Source organism: Trifolium pratense, linkage group LG2 (genome assembly GCF_020283565.1).
Source record: "Trifolium pratense cultivar HEN17-A07 linkage group LG2, ARS_RC_1.1, whole genome shotgun sequence".
Classification (NCBI taxonomy): Eukaryota; Viridiplantae; Streptophyta; class Magnoliopsida; order Fabales; family Fabaceae; genus Trifolium; species Trifolium pratense.
Window position 1 is genome coordinate 17771764 of NC_060060.1, and position 24832 is coordinate 17796595.

General features: G+C 34.0%; 2 protein-coding genes and 1 non-coding gene across 6 annotated transcripts; 1 reads left to right on the plus strand and 2 right to left on the minus strand.

Annotated features, from left to right (window-relative positions):
• Nucleotides 1-294: 294 nt before the first annotated feature.
• On the minus strand, nt 295-9826 carry LOC123904936 (probable sphingolipid transporter spinster homolog 2). Of its 2 annotated transcripts, XM_045954540.1 has the most exons (16): nt 9580-9826; nt 9342-9473; nt 9123-9224; nt 8766-8870; nt 8595-8670; nt 8418-8492; nt 7263-7365; nt 7076-7141; nt 6205-6250; nt 5257-5348; nt 4961-5037; nt 4579-4692; nt 2706-2825; nt 1811-1939; nt 1159-1237; nt 295-800 (listed from the first exon to the last, which is right to left on the minus strand). In XM_045954540.1, the coding sequence occupies exons 1-16, from the start codon at nt 9630-9632 to the stop codon at nt 679-681; spliced, it is 1491 nt and encodes a 496-aa protein (XP_045810496.1). In that variant the 5' UTR covers nt 9633-9826; the 3' UTR covers nt 295-678. The 2 variants fall into 2 exon arrangements, with proteins under 2 accessions (XP_045810496.1, XP_045810497.1); XM_045954541.1 differs by lacking the exons at nt 295-800; nt 1159-1237; nt 1811-1939; nt 2706-2825 and adding an exon at nt 2832-3032 and having other exon boundaries at nt 9580-9758.
• Nucleotides 9827-10447: 621 nt separating this feature from the next.
• On the minus strand, nt 10448-24214 carry LOC123904935 (probable starch synthase 4, chloroplastic/amyloplastic). 3 transcript variants are annotated; one of them, XM_045954537.1, is made up of 20 exons: nt 23882-24214; nt 23442-23477; nt 23319-23352; nt 22931-23000; nt 22724-22846; nt 22339-22543; nt 22070-22204; nt 21756-21860; nt 21444-21542; nt 20733-20862; nt 20028-20078; nt 19689-19799; nt 19454-19563; nt 18887-19055; nt 18708-18791; nt 16360-16431; nt 11827-11943; nt 11600-11661; nt 11408-11522; nt 10448-11218 (listed from the first exon to the last, which is right to left on the minus strand). In XM_045954537.1, exons 1-20 carry the CDS (start codon nt 23959-23961, stop codon nt 11099-11101), a joined length of 2028 nt encoding a protein of 675 aa, XP_045810493.1. In that variant the 5' UTR covers nt 23962-24214; the 3' UTR covers nt 10448-11098. The 3 variants fall into 3 exon arrangements, with proteins under 3 accessions (XP_045810493.1, XP_045810494.1, XP_045810495.1); XM_045954538.1 differs by lacking the exon at nt 23882-24214 and adding an exon at nt 23748-23879; XM_045954539.1 differs by lacking the exons at nt 22931-23000; nt 23882-24214 and adding an exon at nt 23748-23872.
• TRNAL-UAG lies at nt 17360-17439 on the plus strand. Its single transcript has one exon. It is a non-coding gene; the product is annotated as a tRNA-Leu (tRNA).
• Nucleotides 24215-24832: the final 618 nt, after the last annotated feature.

A 24832-nucleotide genomic window follows, 5' to 3' on the forward strand; every position in this document is an offset into this window, starting at 1 on the left:
ATATTCATGACATGTTTATTCCATAATTCTTCAGATTTTGAAGTTCATTCCTCACTTGAGAAAATGATGATGGTATATTTTTAGAATAGAATTGTTTTTTAAACTGTTTTTCTTAAAAGAATTGATGTGCAATGACATGCTCTTCCATGTGTTCCATGGTTGCTCATGGCATGGCTCGAGTAACATATTCGTGCACTTTTTAACCTTGGACGGAAAAAAATAAGAAAGCATTTTGATTGTTCTTGAAAGCTTGGAGAATTGTATAGAAAACAAGAAACTTTGAGCAAGTACACATTTCCAGCAGAAAATATCTGGTGCTAGTTTTTCATTTTCTCTGAAGTCAGTACTTAATTACAATAATTACATGGAATGAAATAACAAATATCCACTACTAGTTTCTTTTTCATGGCAAGACTTGAGAATTACAATACTTACATGCAAACAATTTGATCATGATTAGTGGTTACAAGACTTGAAAATAATTCTGCAGACTCCTCCAGACGTGTAAAAGTTATCCAATATCCTTTTTACCAACAAGTATCAAAAGCAGCATCGACAATTTTCTATAAGTCTGATTATGAAAAAGTGCTACTGATTTTACCTCTTCAAAAGATAAATAAACCAGGATACTTTCTTTCATTTGCAAATTGTAAGCTTAGTCATAAAAGTGGCGAGAAATTAGGCGTGACTGGAAGCTTCACTGCTCCCTTCAAGCAATGGCTTCGTTTTCCCTATTAGAGCAGTGGTTGATTCGTCTTCATCATCTTTGTTAAACAGATCCTCACTTTTCAAAAAGGTTCCTGTAGAATTCATACGATTAAGCAATTATAATCCAGCTATATGTCAATTCTCAACAGTATAATAAACTTTCTTCAAGTGATTAGTAGCGAGTTTTCTTGATGTCACTGTCAAATTGTTGGTGTGGCCAACCAACAATGATCAGTTTTCAAGCAAATTTATATACCAAGCTAGGGGTATATATACCTGCACATCACCTTTGATCTCTACTGTAACACATAAGTTTGGAACAAAGTTCAATCTTCATGTTAATTACAAAGTGTGCTCATCAAAGAGTGGCCAGGGTTGGCATTTCTTTCCATTAATGACGTATAGCTTCTCTCGTGCAATAAAGAAAGGGATGAATATGATGGCACTTACCTATGAACCATATTACGGCAGCTATGAAGAAAATTGATGTTAGAGAAAGAGATGTTTTCCTCCAGTCATTGATATGATCCTGCGCAGGAAAAATAAGGTGCTTAGAGTTGAGATAATACTTAAAATTAAACTATAAATAAAGGCAAAAGGCTTAATAATGGCAAGAATATTAAGTCCGCAAAACAGGATGATGGCTAAATCACAATGCCAAACAGAAATCAGTGTGGTTCTCGCAACTAATTTTTCCAACATCATTGCAACGCAATAGTTCTTCAAAGGGAAAAATTACTAGTTATCTTCTACTTTAGCAAACTAAGACTCGAAACTCCTTCACATCAACAGGAGAGGTATGTAGGGAAAGACACGGCTAAAAGAACAGTATTATGAGAAATTAAAGCAGGTGTAACACGTATCCTACAACTTACATGGGATGGGATTGATAATAAAACGTCAATAGAAAAAGCAAAACTCATGTCTGATTACATATCATACTAAAGCCAGATTTCAGAGTAGATTAGGTGAACTTCACCAGAGCACTATGAATGAAAATAATCATCTTATAAAACTCATGTATACTAGCTGGTAGTTATCTGTAGTATCCAGTTAAAAATTAACCAAAACATGACAAAAATATCAGGAAATTAGGTGCAACCTGCAGGACCCCAACGAGTGGTGCGGAAGGGACATCGCCAAATATATGGATTGAAACAGTAGAGATTGCCATAGACAGTGGCCTCAAACTTGGTTTTACGCAACGGAGAGAAACATAATTTACTGGAGCCTGCAAAAATAGTACTATATCATCAACCAAGTATTAACTAGAGAGACTATCAATAAAATAAGAATAGAATCCAGAAAAATAATATCAATTCATGAACAGATGATTGAGATCTCTATCAAACAATGATTATCCCATTATAGGAAATCTGGAAGCAGCATATCCAACAAATGAGAATGCATTTGGTTAGTAGACATACAGTGTTTTCATTATTAAATACAAAAACTGTAACATTTTCTATTTACTTCCTGTTTTCAAATAATTGTATGAGAAATGAATAATTTTTTTAAAAGGTATGAGAAATGAATGTTACTATTGTTTTTAGTCCATGCAATGACAGAGCGACAGGCCTAATTAAACAATGCACACATATTCCACAGTGTGGAGTGAATCAAGCAATCTAAAGTAAGATGTCTGTCTAAAGCCAAGATACAATTGTGCTATAGATCGTCTGCAACCTCTCGAAAGAAATTATATAGTCTCTCTCACCCTTAAAGCAATAACCAAGTCCAAATTAAGGCAATGGACAATTTAAGGAAAGAACTCCAAAATAGACTAAACAGATTTGTTTGGACTATAGTTGCAATTTTATTTAGTCTATTCATGCAACGGATAAGTGAATTGTCCGTAAACTCATCCATGAAGTGAAAAGTATGCACTAATCTCAACAGAATATCCAATACAAAACCAACTTTCATACAAATAAAAAAGCGGGCAAACACTTTAAGAGATAAAAAATGTAATCCAGCAATTAGATTCATAAAAGTACCTGGGTGGCGAATATCAGCAGTTCACCCACAGAAAAGAAGACAATGAAACCAGCCAAGCCCTTGAAAAGGAAAGCAATCAAGCAAAAGATTGCCCCTAGAAATGTTGCTCCAGAAAGAAGCTGCAATTGTAACAAGAAAACAAAAGAAGAAATGAATTAAACAACATAGAATAAAATTACCATGTAAGATTGAAAAAGAACAATCCGGTGCCATAATGATCTCTCCATGGTGAGATCCGAGGAAGGGTTAAATAATGTTGTTAAACAGTGGCCAGAGATGCTATAGCATAGCTGAATTTTAACAAATTGCTTTTGTCCTGCGATACACTGTTTAGTACAAAATGTTGTCAGATAGCGGCTACAACACTATTGCATAATGGAATTTAAACAACCACTATTTTCTGCTATCTGCAATTGACAACACTAGTTAAACCTATAAAAGATTTACTGCAAGCAGCCCAACATTGCATTTAGAAAGAGGCTAAACCCACAAATTGAACTCGCGACCTCCGGTTATACGGCAACAACTCTAACAGTTATGCCAAGTATGGGACATAGCAAAATACTATACAAAACTACAAAGGAACTTGGAGTGTGTTTTTTACAAGGAATTTAAAATTATTTTCAGACAGAGTTTGAGGATTCCCATGTTTGGTACAAGTTGTAACAAAATACGGGGCTTGCTAACTTGTGCCCTAAGGACACATGTTAAAGAATTCAAAAGTAGAAATTTTGCATTGATAAAAGTAACTTTTGTACTTTTAAGAAATTGATTACACGATTTTTGAGACAGAATTACTATATGCAGTTCTGTAAGGGCACATGTTAGCATTTTCCACAAAAAACAAAAAAAATCTTATTTGTCAATGAATCTAGTTTACCAATGTTTTTCCCACTTTCTATTCTCATGATAGCGGGTGGAAATCTCATATTTCCATGGAGTAGAAGTTATTTTTTTAACTCTTCCAACAATAACTGATGGCTTGAGCATCTCAAAGGAAACATATTTGGATCTCGTTCTAGTTCCTGTCACAACACAAGCGTCCACTCAAGTTTTGGACAAAATTTTGTCATTTAGTATATTTATCTTTCTTTTAATTGTTATTGAATTAGGATCGGTATAGATTTGAAATTTTAAGATTGATTTTTAGGATTAGATCATATTTAATTTTATTCAAATTTGTCAGTTATTTCATATTTGAAATTAGGATTTGATTATACTTTTTTTTTTTTTGAATTGAAAGTTTGAATAACATTCCTCGGAATGATAAGTATTTATCAAACACATTTGTATGTTATATCTAGGAATAATAGTTTAATGGTATTCCCCAGAATATCATTCCTAGGAATATGATCATTTGTAAGGAAACAGATGCCGCTTGAACGTAATTACATATATAAACTTAATCATATTTATGTGAAGGAAGACAAGGATGCACAAGATATTTCTTTTTAAAAATTAACTACTATTTAAATATAAAACAGAATACAGTCTCCAAGAACAGATAAATAATTATAAATGTTTTCATAACAGTTACAGAAACTTGGAACTTTTCCATAAAAATAAATAAGGATAAAAATTCATTAGCTATCTTTGTTTTATCTTAATCAAAGAGATACACACAAACACACGTGTTTATTATGTCTATACAATGTGGATGACTAAGCCTCATGTACAAGGTAAAAAAATTGCTACAACTGATGAAATTAAATTCAGGAATCAAGAACGGAGATATATTTTAAATGATTAAATCCAAGCAATATGCCACCTTTGTAAGTCTAGGTTTTCAATCAATTAACAGAGAACAAACAGGGTGATTCATGAGTTATTTGACTTGTTACATTGTATGTAAATGTCATGAACAATGTTTACCTTGAAAGCATTTGGGATTGTTGAATTCATCTTATCAAGAATCACGCCTCCAGCTAAAGTCCCCAAAATCCCACAAACAATTGTAACACCTCCAAACACCAAGTCAGCATTACTCTGTTAAAAAAGAACTGTCAAGTGCATTCCCAAATGTAATGCCGGAATTGTACAAAACTAAAGGTAACATTAACACAAATAATATTAAGCAACAACCAAGTCTGATTCCACTAATTGTGGTTGTGTAGATAGATAAATCAACTCCATTGTACTCTCAAAAACCAAATTTTTAAAAAAAATAATAATTTGGATTCAGGTTTTTTTGTAATAATTTCTCACAATATTTATTTAATATGATAAAATTATTGAAGGAAACATATAAAAGTACCATATGATAAATACTATATCCTGCTTTTGGCCCCCAGTAAGAGTAAGCTCCAATGACAAAATTGTATGCAATATACCCTGGCAATGATTGAATTCTTAAGTAAGAACAAAATAACATGGTTTGGAATTGACAATGCCATCTTGAAATGCTCAAAATTGAAAGTTTATTCAATTTATTGGGATTTATGGTCAGTAAAACTATCACGATAATGTTTCCATTATTTTATATAATAAGCCAAGTTCCAGAAACAAATAGAGAAAGTTTATTATCTGAAGCTAAGGGAAAGGCACAAGTACCTAAAACATTTACAACATACACACTGTCATGCAAAAGCTCCTTCATATCTTTTGAGAATCTGGCGAACTGATTCCACAATTTGGATTTTAACCTGAAACAATCATAGGTTAACAAAATTATGGAGGGAAAAAATGTTTTGATTAATCACTTGGATCACATAATGAAAACAGGATCACCGATCTATTTTGACCATAATCATAAAGGAGGTCTCAAATTTACTCGAACTTTAGAAGGGGCACTCATCATGAGTGTAAAACGGACTTCTAACCATAATATGCAAAAACATTTAAAAAAAAAAATCTATTAGAAAGTAGGATTGGGTGAAAGTGAGGGCATTTGTGATTAATATGTAATGACACCAAGCTCTTTTCAGCAATATTAAGAGCAAGAGCAATGCATTGGTCTAATAGGAGAGAATCCCATTTCCAGTATGTCATGCATGTGAGTATGCATATATATATATCTGTGCATGTGTATTTTTTTTTCTCTAACTGTACGTGTACGTCTGCCTGCATACTATCATTTTCAGTCTGACCTGAGTCTTGACAAGGTTATCAATCCGTAATAGTGTCACTGCCATAACTGCTTTGTGTGAAATGTTTTAATTTTATAAATATAGCCATATTATTTACTGTTTCGAAGTTAAAAAGTTATGTTAATTGCACTATAAGCTCAAAGAAACTTTAGGCCATTGACTATTCGCCGAAGATTAAATAAACAACGAAGTACACACTGGTAGCTTCGAGTGACAGTGATCACTATCTCACTAAGTAAACAATTGAATTTAGTGTAATGAGAGTTGAATTCTGCTGCTAATTTTATTTTGGTTTTCCTCTCTTTGTGCATTATAAAGAAAATTGCTTAGGTCTTTGGGTTTTCCTCTGTTTGACATCAGAAGCAAGAAGCATTGATAAAATCAGAAAATCAAAGGAAACAGAACAACTCACCCAGATTCTCTGATAGAGGCTTGATCTTCAGCACGCATGCCATCATCTATATATTAAGGGAAACCTTTAACTTTGAGAATATAAATTATTTAGTAACACAAGAAAAACTGACCATACAACGGCAAACAAAGATAAGATGGCAAGCAACAAAAAGTTTTTAAATATTAAAAATACATACAATTATTCTAATTTTTGAATGATTTCCTAACACATTACATCTTCCTTGAAGATGAAAAATAGCATTAAAAACCTACGCGATAGCGGCCACGATGGCCGCATTTAACAACATATCATATAAGTACTATAAAAGCAATGCATTTTCTTGCATTCACTGCAATTACAGATTTTGACTGAAAACCAGACATATTGCAAAACTTGATTTCAGCCTACAATCCCTATACATTCAACAAAAGAAATTCAAATAGTAACAGATACACCCAGCTGCAAAAAATGTAAGATGTTCGCTTATTTTTATATGAAGAAGAACACCCTATCCTCTTATCTTGGTTAGTATTTACTATTTTTTCAAAATTTAAATTTATCTTAGCGAATTTTGTCCAGCCTTTGAATTTTCTCATGAGTCTGTTTGGTTTATATTTCCACTATCTGTTCATTTCTTAATTGCAAAAATACCCCCTTATTTTCACATTGTTTTTTGTATTCAAATATTTGAACAGGGACTGAAAAAAATTCACTGTTTCTCATACAAAACATAAAAAATATAAAACATGGTAGCACTTGTGTATTGAAAATGAAAACAGAAACCGAATTTGCCCTAAATTCCTTTGTTCCCCGTAATTTCAAAACGATACCCATGAAAATATATAACATAAATTAACAAAGTAGTGGTCCATGTAAGATTTAGAGATACCTCCATTTTCTGAAACATTTGCTTCAATAGATGTTAGTGTCTGCTTGGATTCTGTGGGACCAAAACCTATTATTAAAAATTAGATAGTGAGTTACTTTACAAGGATTAGTAAGATTAAGTGCATTCTTTTTTTTGGGTACAAAGATTAAGTGCATTCTGAAACACATCAAACGGAATAAATGGTTACCTTTCAACTGCAAAGGCTTTATTAAAAAACCCAATATGGGAAAAGGAAGCATCAAAATTGCCTCAGACCAGAATGCAACCCGCCAGTTAAATATGCTTCCAACCTATACAACATTATTTGAAGCTTGGCTCGTTATTGCAGTAAATAATGTTCAAGGTAAGGTACTGTTGACTATACATAGAGCCTTCTTATGTAATAATAAACGAGCTGAGCATGAGCATTGAGCTCGCAACTTGCCAGTAGCTTATATAAGGGTAAAACAATAGTTTCTTCTGAAAACATTTTCACGAATATCCTTCCTTTTACATAATAAATTCAAAAACGTGGATAATGTACTCAATAGTTCTCATGCAGAATTCCATTCTTTATAGTTAATCCTGGATAACCCGGCTATTTTTTAAATGGTTCAAGCTATGTCCTTTCTTTTTCAATCAAGTATGCCATGGATGTACTTAGCCATTCAATTTCTAGAGCAGTTTCATTTGCATTTGCAATACAGGTCCACTGAAAGAGTTAAAGTGATGGGTTTGAAAGAGGTTGTTTTCTTTCATTCACAGTTTGCTAGGGGCACAATTTCACTTTTAGAAAAAGGAAGAGGAGATTTCTGATTTATCTCTCTCTCTTTCTGTTTCAGCTTTACGAACATTACTCTTTTTGTCAGGTGTTGCAGATATGAAACATGACCACATGGTGAATTGGGAGATATGATGTTATCCTGAGAAAGAAGGGGGTTTGGGTCTTCACAAATTGGTTTAATAGAACATTGCTTTGGCAAGTAAATTGTTATGCCAATTTCCCTTGGGATGTTATTCCCTTTGACATCAGATTATCAAGAGCAAATGGATGGGGATGCTAAATGCTAATGTGGCAAGGCAACCCAAAAATCTCATTTTCTTTTAGCAAATGGGTGGGATGATCCAACCCATTTGCTAAAACTGGGATTCTATGACAAGGTCATACGCATATCTAAAGATATAGACATATAGATATACACACACAGTCAAGGAAATGAGACTGCACAGCTAACAGGTATAGTAAAAACTGCCACGAGTTAATGACAGAAAGAAAACAATTAAGTCACACCACCAACCAAAATAAACAATAAAAAACAATAAAAAACATCTTAACACAGCTAAACTGTGCGAGTAATCTTACCAATCCACCATAAACATAGCCCAACGCAGTTCCAGCTGGTATGCACATGTAAAATGTAGCAAGCCATGCAGTTTTCTGTCATCAATAAAAACAATATACAGCTGAAACTCTGCGTTCAATATTCATAAAGAGACATCTTTAACTAATTCAGAACGGGAGTGGAGAAATAAGTCAAACCTGTGCAACAGGAGCATTGTCATCGATGAATGGTGCTGCAAGACTTATGAAGGAAGCCTCACCTACACCAACTAGCCTGTGAAAGAAAATGCTGTCAATCTCGACTCATCATATAAAATAAGAAAATGGTGAAGGCATTCAAAAGTCGAAAGCACTAAAATATCCCCTTACATTCGGCATATTGCAATAGACCAAAAATCAAACGAACTGCCACATCCAGCTACTGCCAATGTCCAAACAGACAATCCAACACCAATAAGCCGGAATGGATTATGACTGAAAACACAATAACGCATCAGATCATCATTCAATTAAAAGCGAAACACGGAGTTTACAACTATTTAATCTCATTCTAAGCTACCTATGCTTTATTTTAGAATATTTTGCTCTGTATTGACCGACTCAACACAAATATTAACCTCTACTATCAAACAATGTAAAAACAAAATATCATATAGACATTTAGACGTCACGGTCGAAAGCATGTAGCAGCTTATGCAAAATGCAAGAATGAAGCAATTAATTAACCTTTTGGCAAGAGAAGCAAAGATTGGAGAAGCAATTAAAAGTCCAACCATAAATGCAGATGACAAAACTCCATCTTGAAAATTGTTCAAGTTAAAATCTCCCCTGAAATGTGATTTTTTTTTCCATAATAAGATAGATTAGTTAATTAATTACAATGTTAAAATATAATTACAGCAAGTAAATAGTACAAAATTAGAGAGTAATAATAGTGAAACATACTGAATTCCAGAACCGGCAGTACAAACACCAGAATCAGTACAAGTTGCAAGAGTTCCATTTACACCATTACTAGCTATAGCTCCACGATCCACATAATTAATCAAGTTTATGACACAAAATATTATAAGAAGCCTGAAATCACGATTAGATTAATTATTATTATTATTATTATTATTGGAAATTGTAAAGATAGAAATGAATTGAAAAGGAAAAGTTAGGGTAAGGAAGAAGAAGGGACCTTTTGGGGGTAAACCAAGAAGGATTGGAAGGTTGACCAGATTTGGGAACCATTTTGGTTGGCAGAGATATTTAGAATTGAAACAAAAAAAAAAAAAAAGCAATAAATAGTTTGAAGTAAGTGTTGAATTTAAGTTTGTTTGTTTCTATCGTTACGCAATCATGAGTCTCTACCCACACACCACAGACCACACCGCTCCAATTTGTAAATTTGATTTGAAGTCCATACATCGAATATGCGGGAATCATTGGCAGCTATCTACTAAATTAATTATAAACTAGTTATATTAATTATCCAATCAAAAGTGATAATTTGGTTATCTCTTTACTTTTTATTTGTCGTTTTAAATTTCTACACTCACTAATATCTTTAATTATATTTTATAAAAGAATTATAAAATTTTTATAATTTAAAAATATTCGTCGAGACAAATTAATCATCTTATATGTTAACATTTATTTTTATATATTAGTAAAAAATTACGATCAAATTAGATTATATGAGTAGTGCGCATGATTCCCAAACGATAAATAAAAAGGAGCAATAGAGTAATAATTAAGGTCAGAGGAAGTACTATAAAAAAAAAAAAATAATTCTTTCATTTTCTGACGCTTAAATTGCTTCGGTCTAGTCACTAAATAGTTAACTCAATAAAGAAAACAAACTTTTAACATTTTCATCGGTTCCAAACTTTCAAGATACATGTACAATCGTTCACTTCAAAAGTCTAACAACTTTTTATTATCAAATAATTAATATTAATATTTAACGAATTTAATTTTTTATTTTAGTCCTTAAAAAAATGATTTTTTTATTGTCATCTTATTCATTTTCTCGCACACTCTATGAATTTACAAAAATATCTTTGTTCAGCTACTTAGGTGCAGATACACTCTAAAACACCCTAACATATTTATTTTTTTTCTAAAAATATCTGAAAAAAATAGGCTTTGTTTATACACTATTTGTTTGATGGGGAGAAGGTGTGTTGGACATGTTTTACATTGTTATTGTTGAGGTTGAGGAGAAGGTGTGTTGGACATGTTTTACAATAGTTGTTGTAGAGATAAGTGGTACATAAGTAGCAAAAACATATAGACCAGAAACACCACAAGTAACAACAGAAGTTATAGAGACCGTAAAAGATGGTGTTGACTCACCATAATGAGTTGACTGGTTGGTGTAGAGTAGAGGTGATTGTGTAAATGTAAAGCCAAAAGGTTTAGGGCCGACAGTGGTAGAGCTGATAGTTGTAGAGTCGCTAGAATCTGGAGAGATTTCTTTCAAAAGGATAACCCTTTTGAAGAATGAATAACTAATATGCTAACAAGAGTCATTCGCCACAGACAAATTCACTCACTCGCCACAAACAAATTCAAGCACTGGTTGCACTTGTGAGTTGTTTCTTAGTGCTAATTAGGACTTCTTAATATGCTCTCCCAATCTTGCTGGGAAGTATACTTTACACCCCTATATTGGAGCCTCAACCGGAGCTAGGTAATGACTTACGACAACCACTTCACATATTCTTTATAGCTGAGTAAGCTGCCACATGAACTTCATAGCATTCACCATCCCATGATAAATCATGTGCCATTGCGTCCATTATTCTTCTCTTCCACTTTGATGGATTACTCCTCTGCATCATATCAAAATCGATATTTAAATCATCAATGTCACCACAAGTATGTATCAGACACCGACACATGTCAGACACTAGACATGACTTCAACTAAAGTGACAGTGATACGTAGATCATTTGAGCAAAATGAGTTCTCTAAAGCATAGACTAAAACTGAAATTAGAAAAAGCACAAGAAATTACATACAATTTCATCAATGGCAAGGTCAAGTGACATGTTTCCAAAGGTATTGTTGATTAACTTTGAGTACTTAGTGGCCTCTTGGTCATGGTGTATGAAGTTCCTATCAAAAGATATCACCCTAGAAAATATCAATGATGTTAGTGTTATACAAGTATGGACAAAAATGCAGTCACAAATATTTTTATGGACTTTTACCTGTTTGTGTGAGCCTCGGGGCCAATTGCTATTGGAGCTGCTCCATACCTTAAAGCTTTGAGCTACATATTCAATTTTTAAAAAAAAAATTTATGATTCAATTTACATGTCATTGAACAAAAACAACAACTGAGTCTTATTCCATTAGGTGGAATCGACTATATTAATCAAGGACGTCATAGTGATATATATCGTAAATTGTGTTGATAGCCAAACCATTGACTTACAGGGGTTTCATCTGTAGGATCAAGAAATGATTGACACAGTATAATGTCAGATCCTGCGAATAATAGATGCAATAGAGCTTCATCATATGCACGCACAAATTTAATATTATCATCATCCTGAAAATTTGAATGGAATGGCAGTCTTAGTGGTGCACAAGGCTAAATAAATATTATCAATTGAGCTTCCAATAACATACTTCGTAATACCTAAAAAAAGACCAAGAAAAGATAAAGAAGGGCTGGAACACGAAGATGATGTCACATGCAAGGTTTCTAACATGAATGATATGCAAGTGGACACTGAACATGCTGCTACAGGGGTTGCTGAAATGGCGGGACCTGGACACCAGGCCTGCCCAAAAATGAGTCTAGTTAGCAGTAACTGTCGGGGTTTAGGTAGCCCAAGCACAGTTCCTAATTTAAAATACCTAGCCCGGACTTATAAACCGGATGCAATAATCTTGTATGAGACTATGACAAATGCTAATAAAATAGAAGAATTAAAATGTGTTGGGGTTTGATTTTTGTTTTACTGTTGATAGAGAAGGTAGAGGAGGTGGTGTTGCTATTCTTTGGAAAAACACTTTGAAGTGCCAAATCATGAATTATTCTTTGAACCATGTTGACATTGAAATAGTGGATGATCTTAGGGGCAACTGGAGAATTACTGGTTTTTATGGCTTCCCTGAAGGAGGTCGGAGGAGAGCTTCATGGAATTTTTTCCATCATTTATCTCAAACATCTCAGCTCCCTTGGAGCATAATAGGTGATTTCAATGACATCCTTTCCTTGGATGAGAAGCGTGGACGCACTGATCGCCCAGAATGGCTTATTCATGGCTTCCGAGAAGCCGTTACAGATGCAGGTCTGATCGACATAGAGTTGACTGGCTATCCTTTCACTTGGTTTAAAAGCCTCAGAACAGCTAGAGCAATTGAAGAAAAATTAGACAGAGCCTAGGCAAATGTTGACTGGTGTAACCTGTTTATAGATGCAAAGCTAGAGTGCCTTACAACTACAGCATCGGACCACTAACCCATTACTTCTTAGCTGGGAACGCAAATTTGAGCAAGCTTGGCTTCTTGAACCAAACTTCAAGCAACTCAAGCATCAGCAGTGTAACTCTAGTGAAGATCAAACAGTGATGCAGAAACTGAATAATTGTGCAGACGGGATGTCGAAGTGGAGTGCAGAAAACTGTCATAGAACACGAAAAGATATAGAGAAGTATAGACGCAAGCTGGAGGCAGCAAGAAGTTATGTTGACGAGACAAATTTTCATTACTACAACGAAATTTGTAAGAAGCTTGACTTTCTTCTCGTTAAGGACGATCTTTTTTGGAAGCAGCGAGCAAAAACCTTTTGGTATCGAGATGGTGATCTGAATACGCGCTTTTATCATGCTACTGCATCAGCAAGAAAAAAGAAGAATCTGATTGTGCACTTAGAGGATTCGCATGGCAATGTCTGCAACTCTCAAGAAGGCAATGCAAGTGATAGGTAAAGACTATTTTTTTAATTTATTCCAGCAACAAAGAGGTGAGCGCACGATGGTACTCAATGCAGTTAACCCGAGTATTACTCAAGAGGATAACAATGTTCTCACTGTCCCTTTTACCATGGCGGAATTTAAAGAAGCAATTTTCTCGATGGAAGCGGATAAATGTCCAGGGCCCGATGGCTTCAACCCCGGATTTTATCAACATTTTTGGGACCTATGTGGTTATAAAATCTACGAATCTGGTTGTTCTTGGTTAGAGTGAGGATCTTTCCCTCCGAAACTTAATTCCACAAATATTGCCCTTATCCCAAATGGAGAGGTTCAAGTAACAATGAAAGACTGGAGACCAATTTCATTGTGCAATATTCTTTATAAAATTGTCGCAAAGGTTCTTGCAAACAGACTGAAGCCGATACTTACGAAGTGTATATCAGACAATCAATCAGCCTTTGTCCTGGGAAGATCTATTCTCGATAACGCCATGACAGCCATTGAAATCATTCATTTCATGAAATCCAAAACCAGAGGCAAGAAAGGGGAAGCAACTCTCAAACTGGACATTAGCAAGGCATATGATCGCATGGATTGGACTTTCCTGAAAGACATGATGATTAAAATGGGTTTCTCTCAAAAGTGGATTGATTGGATTATGTTATGTGCCGAAATGGTGGATTACTCAGTAATTTTCAATGGCCAAAAGGTTGGCCCAATTGTCCCAGGCGGAGGCTTACGGCAGGGTGATCCGCTATCACCGTACCTGTTTATCATATGTGCAGAAGGATTGTCGGCGCTCATCAAACAAGCTGAAAATAGAGGGGACTTACATGGAGTTAAGATCTGCAGGAATGCTCCTATAATTTCTCACCTCTTGTTCGCAGATGATTGCTTTTTGTTCTTCAAAGCAACGAAAACTGAAGCAACTGTTTTAAAGAACATCTTCTCTGTCTACGAATCAGCTTCGGGGCAGGCTATTAATCTCCAAAAGTCAGAGTTTTACTGTAGTAGAAACGTCCCAGCAGAGGTACGGGAATCTATAGCAAACCAACTCAGCGTAACTCAGGTCCTTGGAACTGGTAAGTATCTTGGTATCCCATCTATGATAGGAAGGAGCAAAAGAGCTAATTTTAAATTTATAAAGGATAGGATTGTCAAACAATTTTTTTTATAAAGGATAGAATTTGGAAAAAATCAATTCCTGGAGTAGCAGACATCTTTCTCAAGCCGGCAGAGAAGTAATGATAAAATCAATATTGCAATCCATCCCGACTTATGTCATGAGCATCTTTCTTATTCCAAACACTCTAATTGAAGAGATAGAAAAAATGCTCAATTCATTTTGGTGGGGTCATAGCAATAACAATGGACGCGCTCTCCATTGGCTATCTTGGGAGCGTCTCTCCGTGAGCAAAGACCATGGTGGAATGGGATTTAAAAACCTCCAAGTCCATGCCTTCAATCTTGCTTTGCTCAGTAAACAAGCTTGGAATTTAGTCACAAAGCCAGGGAGCCTAATCACAAAATTATTCAAATCTAGATATTTTCCTAATTGTGATTTCGTCGAGGCAAGAATTGGACATAACCCAAGTTATGTGTTGAGGAGTATTTGGAACTCTTAAGTTTGTTGTCCAAGGTGGGTGTAAGTGGAGTATTGGTATAGTAGAACATATCAATTTATGGGAGCAAAATTGGCTTAATAAAGGTATCTCCATTCCTAATCCATCAATAATGCAGACACTGCTAAGATCAATGGTATCTTTGATAGCAGTACTGCCAGACATATTATTAACACCCCTCTGTTTGCATCTGTGCGTAATGACAAATTAGTTTGGAAACTTGAACATGACGGCAATTTCTCGGTACGTAGCGTGTATACGTTCTGCATAAATAATATTGGCAGTCAAAATTTATCCGGTACCGCAGGAAATTGGAAACTCATATGGCAAGCTAAAATTCCGCCGAAAGTGAAGAACTTATTGTGGACGATAGGCCGTAATGTGCTAACCACGCGACCTAAACTGATCAGCCGGGGAGTGCAATGGCCACTGCAATGTGCTGTTTGCAACAACAGTGAAGAAGACAGCGCACATGTGCTTTTTCTTTGTCCGCGTAGTATCGACTATTGGCAGCAAGTGGATTTATGGAATCAAATCAGTGCAGGCCTGAATATTAATAATAACATCACAGACAACTTGTTATCCATTTTGCAGAGACTTAACCGAGAACAACAAGAGATGTTCGGTGTTATGGTTTGGAGCATTTGGAAACGTCGCAATAATCAAGTGTGGGAAAACACTAAAGACTCAAACTGAACTGTGTGTGAACGAGCTCGACATTTAATAACGAGCTGGCGTCAAGCACAGCAGGTTCGACCTCATGTTAGTAACGACCTCATGTTAGTAACACACAATCGGTGCCCCTGCAGGTGAATTGGGAGAAACCAAGTTTCGGATGGTACAAATGTAACATCGACGCTTCGTTCTCTCTAATGTGCAACAAAGTGGGGGGAAGCTATGGGGTTGTTGAGAGCTTTGAATTGGGTGAGTGAAATACAAATAACAGACATGGATTTTGAGATGGATTGCAAAAGAGTAGTGGACAGTAGCAGAACCTACAACTCTGACCTTGGCCATATTTTAAGTGATTGTAGGACTATGTTAGCTACAAGTCTTGTGAACTCTCATGTTAAGTTCATTAGGAGACAAACGAATGAAGTCGCCCATAAACTTGCCCGTGGCTACATCTCTAGCTAGTTTCCATAATTTTATCAATATATCAACATGTATTTCCGATGTTATTTTGAATGAAATGAGATAGGCCTTTTACTGTCAATAAAAAAAAAAAAACTTCGTAATATTTATCACAATAATGCATCTTTATGACGAGATGTTTTAAATTGAAATGTTCGTTCTAAGTAACAATGACAGAAATAACATGATTCGCCGAAGTTATCAATACTAGATGCCTGTGCAGGCATGCAACCAGTCGCTAGGAATTTAAAAAAATAATGAAAATTAAGATAGTGTAGGGGCAACCTTGAGTTCCTTCTGAAGTGATTCTAGTGCCTGATTCAAGGTTGGTCTTTCACTGGTCTCCATAAATATAAACTGCAGAAAAAAGTATTAATCATTCAAAACTGGTTCTAAACAAAAAAATCCTCTGGAATAATAAAACGGAAATGCTAGATGTCCCGAAATTATTTTCCCGAAAACTCACGAATTGCGTGTTTGGTCCCTCTGACAGTAAACACAGCAAAATGTCTACACAGTTCACATACCGTCACACTATGGGATCCACCGAAAACAATTAATCCTCATCCACAATTTGTTAGATGCAAAAATCATCTCTCCCAACACACTCACCATGCACTTCTTAGTTCCTATGTCAGTCTAGGGGATGCAAAAAATATTTTATAGAACTTGTTTAATACTGGAGAATTTGGGCTATGTCTTTCTCTATAACTATGGTTAATCATAGAAACTCTTTTCTGGTAAAACACAAATAAATCATAGAAATTCTTTTAGGGTATTCTATTGCTTTGAACATAAAAAACAAATTTAGCATGGAAGCATTTTATTTTCTAGAATGGATTAGAGAACAAGCAGAGAGGTTGGTTTTAAGGAGAGAAGGTTGCAGAAGGTTGGTGGAAAGTGGAAACAAAATAAAGTGAGAGTGGCAAATTTAGTACGGAGTATTACTTAAGCGTGTTTTAGGATTTCAATCCAATTAATAGTCAATTCGTGATATTCGGGAATTCATTTTTCGGGACATATAGCAATGCTCATAATAAAATGACCAAACTACGAGTTAGACATATAAAATGTGAAAGGGAGACGTATTAAAAGTGATTATCTTAAGGACATCATACATTCAAATTAAGAAGTGAATAGAGTGAGAGACTTCCTTTACATTTATTAATAACTATACCATAAAAGATTTCACATCTAATTTTTTTCCTGTGTTAAACAAAAAAACAATTGAAAAGCGTTTTATTTAGTATATATCTATATTATGGCACAGAACATTATCAACAAAGACAGTTTGGCCGAGTGGTCTAAGGCGCCAGATTTAGGCTCTGGTCCGAAAGGGCGTGGGTTCAAATCCCACAGCTGTCAATTTTTTATTTTTTTTAAATTAATTGTTTTTTGTGCTTCCTATATAGTGAAACTACCAAACTGATTAACCAACCATTTTTTTCCTCAAAAAAAAAAAAAAAACTCACAAACCAAACATTACATTGGTCCAAGTGGAACTCAACTCGAATCCCTTAAGTAAGGTCTCGGCTGGTTTGAGCTTTGTGCATGGAAAAAATATGGACACCAAATTACCTAACTAATTTCGGCTTATGTCGTTGGTGTCACTTGTTAGCATAACATTAGCACTCTCATATTGCACCGTTGGTTCTTCAAATATTAACCTTTTATTCACTTTTTATATGGCTTATAAGGAAACCATATTTTTTTTCAATGTCCATATGAACTTTTACCTTTTCACAAGTGGCTTCCTTACATTTTTTTCCTCTTTATTATTTTTTTTTTTTGCAACAGCAAAGGAGGGCCAATTTTATTAAAACAAAGCCAATTTTTTTGAAACTGAATAGGATTTTTAAAAAATAGATTGTTTTCAGTTTCAGCATTAACACAACCTCCTACACATAATAAAAACGAGTTAACGATAATCCCTCTCTTCCTTAAATTCTCCTTAGTAGGCAATCTGTTTTGAAATAACCGCCACACAAGAATCGACATTCTCGTCGGAATCATTGAACTCCACACCTCTTTAGCCCATCCCTGATCCTCCTTTTCGCCTTCCGTAAGATAGAGATATGCATTTTTCACTGAATATCTCTCCCCACCCCAAAGCCATATATCTTCATCCTCTTCTTTGCTGTCTACACTAAGAACTAAACCACTGCATACCTCTGCCATCTCCTCCTCCCATTGAAATAAATTTCTTCTCCATCTCCAATTAACCCTCCTAACTCCCTCCTCCTCAACCAGCATATCAGCTACCTTATTTTCTTTATCAATAGACAAGTCATAAAGCCTAAAAAGGTTACTCAAAATATCTCCATCTACCCACGGGTCCTTCCAAAATAAAGTTTTTCTACCATTCCCCCACCATCCTAACTAAATCTTCCTCAAACCATCTCCCTCTCCCTTGGCTCGAAAAACTTACTATGGCATTTAAATCTCTCCACCAAATCGAACTTTTACTATTCACCACATTGAAGACCAATAAGAATCATGTTTTCCCTCGGTTAAAATTTCATATGCACACTGCTATGTTTTTAGAGCTTCTCTTTTTATATTATATCAGTAAATGAGGAAGTTTAATTATAACTTATAAGCATTGTAACTATAAGTTTAGTAGAGATGGAAACCTGGACATGCTGCTTAGTATTCAAAACGATATCCTTCATCTTTTTCTCATCAATATCAGCTCCTTCTGGAAAATTGCATCCAACCTGATAAAAATTTGAATAATGAACAGACAAGCTAAGTAAAAAACCATGCAAATTTTTGGTAAAAGTTATAGTTTCAAATAGATTGGGCCACTTACAAGAATAATAGAAGAATGTCCAGATAACCCTAGCCGCTGCAGCAATGCAACTTTGCAAACAGCTTTTCCATTTATATTTTCAGCATTAAAATTTTCTGGAAGAAAATAGTCCGTCGAAGGATCCCATGTTGTTTTCTCAAATCCATAAGGAGCTAAGGTCAACTTGTCCCTGCAACCAAATGTCATTCTCCATTTTAAATACTAATGAAAAGTCAGAGGGAAAAGGATTTAGGCCATGTTTGGTTAAATAATTTAATTAATTCCTTAGAGCATAAGAACTTGTCATATAAAAGCTTATGTATAAACTATTTTTATAACTAAAAATAAAACCAAACTGTTTTCACATAAACTATAAGCTATTTTCATAAACTATCCTGGAGAGTTTGTGTAAATAGGTTGAAAACAGTTTATGGACATGTCATAAGTTGTTTTCATAAGTTCTCCCAAACAGGCTCTTGTAGTATAACACCGTGTTAATATTGATTTTCAAGAAAAAGAGAAATAACCCTTTATCAAACATTTAAACAAGATATGAAAAACGCTAAAATGTTACAGCGTCATACTTACTCATGATCATTTAAAGTAGGTTTCAGTTCATGACTCAAATTACGAACAATTGAGTGCTTTGGATGGATAGATGACATTATGACAACCCTGTTTGAATAGACAACTCCACCCTGCAAATTTGAAGGCAGACTCAAAGAAATAAAAACATTGCGATGCGGCAAATAGTGTTATCGAACAAGTAAATGCCGAATCATGAGGAGCGAAGAAGAATAGAAGAGTAAGAGTAAGAGAACACCTTTAAAATATTGATAAATTGTGTGTTAGTGTTGTCTTGGAGACGGTCAGGGCGATGAAGACTCGAAGGATCAAGTCCACATAAGGCCAATTTATTTGGTTTCTCAATACCCTATAACATATATAGCACATCCAATAATTACAACAGTCACACTATCAAATGTAAACATTAACTCCGAAACAAACTAAATGGAATTTTCCTTCAAATTAGAAGCAAATTCCAGCTGGAACTGGAAGAGCTTCTTCAAAAAAAAAATCAGCTGGAAGAGGTGTCAAGATTACGAAAACTCAATACAGAGTGCATATGAGCATATCCAATATGGAAACATGTGCAACTAACCTGTGAATTGAAGTCATGGCATGTCAGTAATATTCTGGTTCCTCCAAGTCCCTAAACAAACATATGATTGAGAATATTGTAAGTTTTGTTTCTTTTATAAGTGTAACCAGAAACAGAAGAATAAGTGGCGATATAGATTTATGTGACAATACCCTAATCTTCATTATTTAAATTGTCCCTACTCACTGAATGCAACATTATAAACTTCACAGTTTTTTTTTGGTACAATAAACTTTACAGATTTTATTTTCAACAAAAGACAAAAAGTTGTCATTTCAATTTAAGCTCAATAGACTTTTAAATTCTTTGATGAGTGAGAATTGATGAAAGAAAAGCATGAAAGAAAATAAATAACAAATCATCGATTCATATTAGTGATACAATTGTACTGATTCATACATGTATCGCAAAATTCAAAGTCTTCATTACATGCTAGCTAGTTGACAGTATCAAACCATATGATCCAAACCACAAATCAATTGATTCTAATAAATATGCAGAAGATAAGCTCCAAGACAATACCAAGAAAAGGTGAAATGGAGTCAATGATATGAACTTATTCATTACATCAATGGCTTTTCCAGAAAGCAAGTAGCCAATGACATGACATTCTAAGATTAAACTAAAAACTGAACTTCATAGAAAATAACAATTGAAAGATTTACAGATTAAAATTATGAAAATTAAGAAATTAAGAACTGATACCTTGTTAACAAATATATCCCAGAAAAGGGGCCCAACAATGGCAGTTTCCCAGTTATGTAAATGCAGTATGTCAGGCTGCTTCCCACATTTTACTATATAATCCAGTGAGGCGCGACAAAAGTAAGAGAACCTGACAGAAGAAGATTTCACATCAAGATTGTTGACAATTTTGTATACATAATTTATAGAGGAAAAACTGTAATTTGATCAGATTTTACATTCCACTCACTCATCAGAATATATACCAGCTAATCAGAATATCCTTTCTGTTTCGCTTTTTGAACACAATTTTAGTTCACAAAATAGATGGTCATAATGAGTTCTAAAATAGTATCTTGATAGAAAAGCGATAAAGTTACATGGTGTATTACTTGAGTATTGTTACATCACCCAATAACTTTCTACCGGATACTTGTATTACAAAACTCAACATTGGATTGATAGATTATATCATATATACCATCTTTGTAGATTCTTACAAAAACATAAAATCATTTCATATATCATTGAGGTACGTCATGATTAACGTCTTATACACCAACGTAATTTGATCCCTCCACATGTTGATATTATCAACAAAAAAAATTCTTTCTTTCTTTTCACCTTTGAAATTTGTGAACCAATTCATTCCATTTTATTGCAGCAGTAGCATCACTCAAAGTATATATTGTCAAGCTAAAAAAAACACTTTTGAAGAAGGATTTCATTTACCTTTCAAAATCATCCGGGTAACCATATATCATCTCACGGCTGAAAAAGGATGAATAGTCCAATGGCTCGATCAAAGTGATTCCAATGCCATAAACAACACTGTCATACACTAAGGGTAAGTATAAAGGAAAGCAACATCAGTAGATTTTAAACAAGAAACAAGACATAAAACTTTATCTTTAACTACGTTTGTTAATTTTTTTTTTTTTACAAAGTTCGTTAATTCTTTTATAACCACTAGTACATATTATTTGACATTTATTTTATATGCAGACCAACGGTACTTAAATCGGAAAAGAAAGCCACACTAACCCGGTCCAAATTTTGTTTCCATGTAATTGACCGTTAAAATACGAGTAAGCCTCCACATTAACTTCACGCAACCCTTGCACTTCATCTAGGTTTAAACATGTATACCTACATGGTAGTTAGATACAGCTAAATTTAAGAATTATAAATATCATGGAACTATTAGACTAATATAGAAATATAGAATAAAAGTCATTCATAAAGACCACAAATAGCTTAGGTATCTCAATTCTCATGCATACTTTGGTTGATATTTAATTGAAAGAAATCGAAGAAGAAGCAAGGAAACTGATAAAAGGCACTAATTTCTTAATTACTTGGGCAATATAACCTCCGCAAGGTGGCCTTTTCTTTGAAGTGCGCGAGATATGCCGGTTACATATGATGCTACAGATCCTCTAGAGACCAATGGTGTCATTTCTGTGCAAATGTGAATAACATGAAAACCATTCCTGAATGAAGTTGATACAAAGAATAACAATCAGATTTTAAAAAGTCGATCAATGAAAGCAAAAATGAAGAGCGAGAAAACTTAACGAAGGCATTTATATGTGAAAAAATAAACTTAACAGCAGGAATGATTTACTTTTTGCTTTGATCTGAAAAGTGACGAAGTTCTCGGAGAAGATCAGAATCTCTTTTATGTGAGATGACATTAAAGATATCAGCCACACTCAGTTTGTGGCTTAACACCAAACTTCTAAAGTTAGATGCCTCTGCAGGGTTAATCACGCTGCCAAGGACCATCGAGTCTATTCGAAGCAGCAATTCGGAACAAATTGATAGATTATCTGGTTTACAAAATACAAACAGAAACAATAGTTCAATTAATCATCATAGTGATGAATTGTATACTTATAACATATTATTGCTAAAATCAAATTAATTTTAAATTTCTGTCAGCAAAGATATGAAAAATGATATATAGTTCAATTTAGCAATAACAAGCATTAATCTACAATCACTTTTACCAGCAGTCTCATCTTTTTCTGCTTCCAATTTCTTTATCTTATCGAGTAGGGACTGTTTTTCTTTCTTTGTTTTGTTGAGTTCCTCGATGGCACTAAGGCGTTGATTGTTTAAGTATAGTATGTCTGCATGAAATAAGAAAAAAACACCAAAAATTACTAAACATTCTTCTACAAAAGAACAAGTATGACTGAGGTGAAAGAACTAACTCTGCTGAGCTTCTTTGAACAATTGCCAAATATTATCATGTTTCACATTCTTGTCATCATGAGATAATGACTAAAATAAAAAAGAGGGATAAAAACAACAATAAGAAAACAATGAAATGAAACACTTGAGAAATTAGGATAGAAAGAGTAAAAGGGGAATGTAAAAAACACAGCGTATTTTCTGGTCTTAATCCTCTGGCTATGAAGCACGGACACTCCTCAGATTAGGCATGTTCCGGTGTTGGACACCGATATGACACTGACACTCATGATTACATTGAATTATGTCACTTTTCAAATTATTATCGGTGTCGACATGTTAGTGTCTGTGTCGTATCCGGTGTCCGTGTTTATCGGTGTCAACATATGTGAAACAAAAGCAACATACCTTTGACATGTCATCATTTTTATTATCCTCTAACCTAAGATACAGAATCTTAGATTAGTTTCCAACTATAGCCTCATGTGTGAAACATGCTAATATATACAATTAAAAAGAAATGAAGGTTACCTCTGTTCATGGAAACTATTGACATCTCCTTTATTCCTGAAAAGTGAAAAACACATTATACAAAAATGAAACAAGAAGAATTATCTAAAATCAAGTTAAATTAGCTTAAAGTTTATAACAGCTTTCCATTAAAATACATTTATATGATTATTCATTTATATAAAATCCCTTATAAATTAAAACGTGCTTAAAAAAACAACACAACTTCAATTAAAAGCTAATTTCAACTTTAAAATATTGTTTAAAATTTTCTGGTAATTCTAATAAACCTCAATTTTATATTTTCTAAAGAAATTCATAATCTACCTTATGAATGATCCATGCAAAAGAAAAAAGGACAACTTTTTAGTTTAGGAGCTTTCAAAGATGGAATCTAAGGACACCCTTTTAAAAGTAAGAATGTAAAGTACAGGAATTGATGAAAGTGTGAAGAGTGTGACCTGTAACAAGTAAGAGGAGGAAGTGAAATGGGTTTTGGAAGATGAAAAAGAAAATGAGAAGAAAAACCCAAAATTGGCATAGTTGAGTTGAACTGAACTGAACTGAACTGGTTTCAGCTAAGTGAAGAGTGAAATTACTATCATCATCATAAAATAATATTGCAAAATATCAACAAATATTGTTGACAATGTTTCGTTTGGAAACTACAATAAGGCCAAAAAGCACAAGACAACTTGCATATACTACACAACACGTGTCCAATCAAAATCAAAGTGTTACTAAAAACATTGGTTAAGAAAGAGACCTCATTAATTTCACCAAAAACAAAAATCAAAAGTTCAGGTGAACTCACGAGGAATGTTGGTGTTCCGTATCTTTGCCGGTAGAAAATTTACTTTTTAGATTCATTAAAAATTTAATGTATTTGAACTATATTATGAATCGATACATTAGATTCTTAATGAATCTAAAAAGTACATTTTTTCTTATATATAGAATCGGAGAGAGTAATTTTTTTTTATAAAGATAAAAATAGAGTTAACTAAAATATCCAACTATATTGTCACTCTAAAAAAATCATCTTACTCGAATGAAATAAATTAAATAAAAGGAGAGAATAAAGATATAACAAAACTTTGAAGGGACTAGATTAAAACTCAAAGCCTAAGAAGGGAATGAGATTGTCTTCAGTGAGGTTATTTTTCCGGTGCAATCCTAACTATTCATTTTTTTTATTTGTTTGTTTATTTAATTAAAAGCAATTTTGAAAGGATAAGATGTCCACCACAGGGAATCCAGTGGAATTCCCACCAGAGAGAACCCTTTCGCATGAGAAGTTGTTTCATTTAAAACTTCACCAAAGAAAATTTAAAAGTATAAAACTTTTATAAAGAAAAAAAAAAGAGATAGAACAAGATTCAAACATACACATTAGTAAAATAAGACAGATT

Bases quoted from the DNA above. Each gene is read 5' to 3' on its own strand.
- LOC123904936 (XM_045954540.1), bottom strand. From the start codon at position 9,632: ATGGTTCCCAAATCTGGTCAACCTTCCAATCCTTCTTGGTTTACCCCC. The intron at 9,225-9,341 runs GTATGTTTCACT...ATCACATTTCAG, and splicing joins ACTGCCGGTTCTGGAATTCA to GGGAGATTTTAACTTGAACA. The intron at 5,038-5,256 runs GTACTTGTGCCT...AATCATTGCCAG, and splicing joins GTATGTTGTAAATGTTTTAG to GGTATATTGCATACAATTTT.
- LOC123904935 (XM_045954537.1), bottom strand. From the start codon at position 23,961: ATGCCAATTTTGGGTTTTTCTTCTCATTTTCTTTTTCATCTTCCAAAA. The intron at 19,800-20,027 runs GTTAGTTGCACA...TATATGTTATAG, and splicing joins GCCATGACTTCAATTCACAG to GGTATTGAGAAACCAAATAA. The intron at 18,792-18,886 runs GTAAGTGGCCCA...AATTTTTATCAG, and splicing joins GACATTCTTCTATTATTCTT to GTTGGATGCAATTTTCCAGA.